This window comes from Morone saxatilis, unplaced genomic scaffold, assembly GCF_004916995.1.
Source record: "Morone saxatilis isolate NCDOM2014 unplaced genomic scaffold, NCSU_SB_2.0 Contig15, whole genome shotgun sequence".
In the NCBI taxonomy this organism is placed as follows: Eukaryota; Metazoa; Chordata; class Actinopteri; family Moronidae; genus Morone; species Morone saxatilis.
In genome coordinates, this window is record NW_023339707.1 from 14759941 (window position 1) to 14766164 (window position 6224).

At 43.7% G+C, this 6224-nt stretch overlaps 1 protein-coding gene across 1 annotated transcript in view; it reads left to right on the top strand.

Annotated features, from left to right (window-relative positions):
* The window catches only part of cacna2d3a (calcium channel, voltage-dependent, alpha 2/delta subunit 3a), a 107933-nt gene that overhangs the window by 64907 nt on the left and 36802 nt on the right, over nt 1-6224 (top strand). Inside the window, exons 12-13 of the mRNA XM_035656128.1 lie at nt 1941-2074; nt 3224-3241. Of these exons, the coding sequence (XP_035512021.1) occupies nt 1941-2074; nt 3224-3241 (152 nt within the window). The remainder of the gene's footprint in view (nt 1-1940; nt 2075-3223; nt 3242-6224) is intronic.

A 6224-nucleotide genomic window follows, 5' to 3' on the forward strand; every position in this document is an offset into this window, starting at 1 on the left:
TCCACTGATCACAGGGTTGGTGGTTCTATCCCCAGCTCCTCCTGTCCACATGTCGAGGGATCCTTGGGCAAGACATACTGAACCCCAAATTGCACCTGATGTTTCAGGCCAGCACCTTGGTATTTCACTGTCATCAGTGTGTGAATGGGTGAAAAAGCAGTAAATTGGAAAGCGCTTTCGATAAGTGCCATATAAATGCAGCCATTTACCATTTGTCTTTACTGCCACAGAACAGAAATAATAAGCCCTTCTGAAGGCTTGGTAATGTTACCAGCAGCTATGCTGTATGAGAGCTGTATGAGAGGACAGGGACTTCAGTCAGCCACTGTTCCGCTTTTAATATTTGGGAACCGCTAACATAGTTGGGGCATAGTTTTGCCTGTTACGTCACGGTTGAGAATGAGCCACATGCATTAGCTTAGCTCAACTTTCAAATCAAAGGAGACACATACAAGCCAGTTTTGTGGAGAATTTTTGTATTTATATGCAAAAATTTAGTGTGGAATTCCTCTTTAATGTCTGTGGCTTTAAAACCAATCGCATATGGGTGTATGTAAGGGTGTCCACATACTTGTAATGTATCTGCCTCACATAATTTTTCACCTCCACCTTGTCCATTACTTTCACGTATCAGGACACCTTCTTGTGTATTTTTTGTACACATATAACCCAAACCAGGGTCCTTTAAAAATATATTAATGCCCTCATCTTGACCAGACCATGCTGTGAATGTCCTGTCCTGTATGTACGTCAGGTGTACCATGTCAGTGACAGCAGGGAGCATTAATTTTTTTGTCTTCCCAGCTCATCTCACTGGCCCCGGTGGCTCAGCCCCGAAGGACGCCCTCAACATTCCAGAGGGAGTAGTCATTTTTCACTCACTACTGTGATGAACGATGCAGTTAGACTGAGGCAGTTCGCTTTGTGTGCGAAGTGAGCCTGTACGTGTGTGTTGTCATTGTACTGTCAGCTGGAATAATAGCTGGACCCGAATGTCTCTGAGGATGAAAAGGACAAATCTGTCAAGGGTCACTTCCAGGTCAAGTTTGGGGGCAAGTGCATTCTTGTTACTATAGTGATTGCAGTAAAGGTTTTAATGCTTCCGGTGTTTTTTGCCTTTTTTATTTTTTGTTTTTTGCTGCCATTAGTTATTTGGGAGGATACATGGCATACCTCATAGATCTGTGCATCTCTGTCTAGTCTCTGTCTGTTTTCTCCCTGTGGAGTAAAGGTCGTTGCCAGGAACCATGACGCCAAAATCTGTTTCCACTGGCTATGATTTTCTCCTTGACTGCCTCACGGGGATGAAGGCAGTTTGCTGTTTATAGGGATTGGGAGGAAATGTGGTGGTCTCTCTCTTTTCCCTTATTCTCTGTGTCACATCTTTTCCTCTCTCTCCCTCTGTCTTACTGTTGTCCCGACTGCCTCTCTTCCTCCCCCCCCGTTGAGATAACGGTATATTTCTTCCTGCACATGCACATTAGCATCATAATGGCGGCATTACCATCGTAGGAAATAGCATCACATTTGGTTTAACTGAGATAGTTTTTTCGTTGCATTTACACCCCACTTACCCATTCACAAACCCATGCTGGTTTGCTCTCACTTGTATATCACTGCAGGGAATTCTTAAGCTATTACTCATACATGTATCCAGGTTTCCATCTGTTTCATTAAGCACTTATCTGCTGCGTACTGTACTGTATTCCAGATGTAATTTCTCTGCTTTGGTACCAAGGTAACTAAAATGGGAGCGATTGCTTGGAAAAGATCATATAGCCAAGCAGATATTAGATGTGAGACTTGCTGTAGTGTGAAACAGTTTTGGAAACACAGAAATCCCTGATCTCTGTTTCGGGGAAGCATAGTGAGTGACGAGACTGAACCTGTTCACTCTCCATTGTTTTGAAACTGACTTTTCCCTTCCTCTCTCTACCCAGGCTACTTCACTCAGATTTCCACATTGGCAGATGTGCAAGAGAATGTGATGGAGTATCTTCACGTGCTGAGTCGTCCCAAGGTTATCGACCAAGAACATGACACGGTGTGGACTGAAGCCTACATCGATAGCACTGTGAGTTGACTATGTCGTCCTTCACATGGCACTGGGAGTCCACTACTCGCTAACCACACACACCCTTTGGGTCGCGCACAATATGGGCCCAGAATATTCTTGTGATAGATTTATAGATTTTGACTTAATCCATTATGTGGTTTGTTCAAAAAAGTAAAGTGCATGTTCAAGATCTGATGAATTAAAAAAATCCCAAAGAGAATAGTATTGATAAAATACAAGCAGAAGCCTGAGAGTGTATTTTTCCTTTCTACGTCTCAGAGTGAATGTGTGAAAGTGTGAGTGTGCAGCAGATGGAACCATTAAGTGAATGAGCCTCCTGTGTGTGTTTGGGAGTTGTGTAGCGTGAGTAGAACATACTGGGTGCACATTGGTGAGTTAGTCTCTGATCTCTCAACCTCATACCCTGGCCAAACACTTATTATGAAATGGCAGTGAATAACAGCACACTCAGATAATCACATGTATAGCTAAATCCCCTGTACATGCTTTATAGATTTCTGGCAAAGACATTATCATCACTAAATAATAATGCCTGACCTAGAGTATAGGATCCTCTGCTGTCCAGAATTTATACACAATGAATTGCAGTATCCATGCATGCACACTGCTTCCCTTTTGTTAAAGTTATTGTGTTTGGCCATGATGAGTCAACAGCAGCCTTTGTTCTCCACTATTTCTGAATAGATAACATGAGAGAGCTTTAAAACTATTTAGGGAGACAAAGGCAAGTGTGAAATATGTGCAGGCTATCAACACTGCATGGAAATGGACATTTTCTCTCTGCGATCCTCCTCATATCCCTCATGTTTTACCTTTTTCTGTCTTCCTCTGCTTATTTCTTTCTCTTTGCCCTCATTATCCCCATCCATTTATCACAGTGAAAGTACATTCACTCAACACTGACTCAACAGTAACAGCTTAAGTGTTGTTTCCTCTGCTGTGACCCTCCCAGCCATAAAGCTCTCCTCTCTTGACACAGCCACTGTTTTTAAAGTTGCAGTCAAAGTCAATGTCAGTGGATTTTTACGCACCCACTGGTGCTGGCACTCCGTTCAGTGGAAACTGCACTGAAAGGCTTTCTTAAACCTATCCACAAACATATTGACCCTTTCTCTCCTCCCCTCCTCCTTAATCTGTTCTCTTTAGCTCCCCCAAGCACAAAAGGTAAAAAGAATTCTGATTTGAGGTCATTGCTGTATTGTGCTGTGTTGAGGCCTGGTGTGTGTGTTCATGTGCATTTCATGTGCATGTGCGTTTTGGTCTCTGATCTCTGCAAGATGATGGGATAATTTGGGTGAACTAACTACCATACTGACCCATGGCATTTTTCTTGTGTGTCAGTGTCGTACGTCACAACCTCCTGATTCAAACCATGCATCGTGGTTGTCATCGGTTCAGTTTATCGCTCTCTTCTGCACGTCTGATCAAGCACACGCACACGTCTGTGCACACGCTCACACTCATTGATCATTGGTGATGCTGTGTTGGCCGTGCTTTGCCAGTATCTCCGGGGCTGGCAGTGTGACCATGTCTGTAAATGTGAGGCTACATTTTGCTCTTTTGCCTGTGTGATTTTGGTGTGAAAACAAGATTGCCTGTGTTATTTGTTTTGGTAGAATTCTCCAGAATAAGCTGTTTTGTCATCTTCTGGGTGAAAATCCAATAGCCTATAATGACTGGCGGGATGATCTGTTCTGATGCCTTTTTATCGTTTTCAGTGTTTTATTTTTCAGTGTTTTATGAATCATATGTGGGTTGAGATAAACAGCTCTATAATCATAACAATGATGGTGGTGGAATAGAAGAGTGCTCTGCCCCCCCATCACCATGAGCTGAGCACAGAGCAGTCCCATTAGACAGCTGGCAAGCCATATGTCTGACATAGTACTGTTAGTGTGATAGACCCGAGCTTATTGACATCGAAGCAGCTCAGCAGAAAACCGAAATAGATAGCACATTGTCAGACATGATAATTGGGATTAGCTAGGAATCTGCACCGCTTCTTTGCATGTAATCACCATAGCACAGCTCTGGCCTGGGTACTAGCAGCGCACATATACAACAATCCCCTTAAAGTAAAAGACAGTGACAGAAACACACACACACAGGCACACCCTGCATGGTGATAGTGTCTGATACAAAGTTAGCAAAACTCCTGGGACTGGCTCAGAGTTGGATAGTGATGAGCATCTGGTATTTATGTTCCAGGGCTGATGTGTATCATCTTTCCAGATGTACCCTTCATCCGATACTTTTCCTCTCCTCCTCTATTCCTCTCAGTGCAACCCAATAATCTTTCTAGCCTAGCATATCTCCCCCCGCCCCACCTGTGCTCTCCCCACCTCCTCTCCTGTTTCCCTCCCTCTCCCTCCTATCCTTCGTCTCACCAGCTTCATCCATCATTCTCTGGCTCATTTGGCTTTGTTTCCCACTCTGTCGGATGAACTGACACTGGAGCTCAAGGATGATGGGAGGGAGGTGGGGGTGAGGGGAATGTGTCTGTGGGGGGATATTTGAGGACAAGTGTAAGGAGGTTGATAGAAAGAATGTAAGAGATTTGAAGAGAAAAGATACATGAACGTTGGGAGGAGATTGTAAAGAAGGATGTGGGGTTAAGAATAGGGTTTTGCACTGAAGTTCAAAGAACAAGATGGATACTTGGTAAAGCATGAAGGCAGACAAATAGGAAAGCTGGGAGCAGATGATTACCTTTTAATGGCAAACTGAAGCAGTGAGCTGTTAAACATGATGAATATAAACTCACTATTTAAATGCAAAAGTGTTAATATTGATTTCAATATTGAGGCAATTGAGAGATTTCATGGATCCATCCCAAAACGCATGCACATTTATATTCGTTATTTGTGCATACAGTAAAATAAAACCAAAGAGAGTGAAATATACAACATCATGAGAAAATATACTGGTGGGATGAAAAAAAACACCTAAGGGCTTGTAAAAGGAACGTGTGCCAGCTCTGCCCCCCATTGGGTATGTCTAACACATACTCTTTTCCCCCAGGAGCCTACGGGAGGTTTTGGCTCCAGAGCTTACACACACCAACATCATTAAACCCGGTCTCCAAGGAAACAAGGGTCACCTCATCCACCAGAACACAATTTGTCACAGCAACCTAGATTACGAGGTGTCCTGTGAGACACCAAACACGGGGCAGGGGTGTGTATCTGAGCCCCTCTGAGGGGTGTAAGTGTGTGGGTATGTGTGTGTATTTGTGTCAGTGGGGAGCGAGTGAGTTCGAGCCCAAAGAGGTTCTTTTTCATTCTCTGACCCACAGCAGGGGAAAGGACTTACACACCCCATTTGCTCTGACTGATACAGATAAAGCCACAGAGGCTATGTTGATGCAGATTTGGTACATGTGTGTGTTCAGTTCTGACCTTGCATTAGAGGTTGCAGGTTATGTATGATAAGTCAAATTCTAGATACAGAGCACTCCCTTAGGGACTCAAGTTGGAGGACACTCATTTAGGGTTCAAGGAAGTACCTTTTCCTCTCCCGGGTTAGATAGGTAATGAAGCACAGGTTTAAAGGTCTTTGCTCCTTTCGGCAGAGCAAGTGAGAATCCTCTGTAGCTGTGCTGTTGGCTATGAATCCAACAGATGCAATTGCTTGCTGCCTTTCTCATGCAGCTCTTGTTATCTGCTTAATTACAGTATTTCCCAGAACAGCTGGGCAAGACTGATTTTCACCAAATGCACACATACCGAAAATAAAACTTCTTAGCTTGGTGTTGAAGTATGAAGAGTACACTTTTGATGGGACTGCTCAACAACCATTCATGGGTATACACAATAAATGTCTGTCCATACGTTTGCAGGCTGGTGATATATGATCCAATAGACCTGAGCTTGGAAATAGATTTTGTATTTTTAGATGAGCCTCTGGTCGTTTTCCTTGTCCTTTGATCGATCCCGTTCTCCAGCAGCAAGGCTGTCCATTGTTAGAGCAGCTGTACTTAGGTGTGCTTTGTTCTCTCTTTGATGTCTAATATGCGTCCTGGATTGCTATTACCAGCTGTCTGAGCTCAGGTCACCAATTCCCCTTTCCTCAGTGTCTGAGGGAGACAGAATGGATGCGAGCAGTTTCCTGTCATTACCTATTATTACTGGAGGTAAAGGGGGGGGGG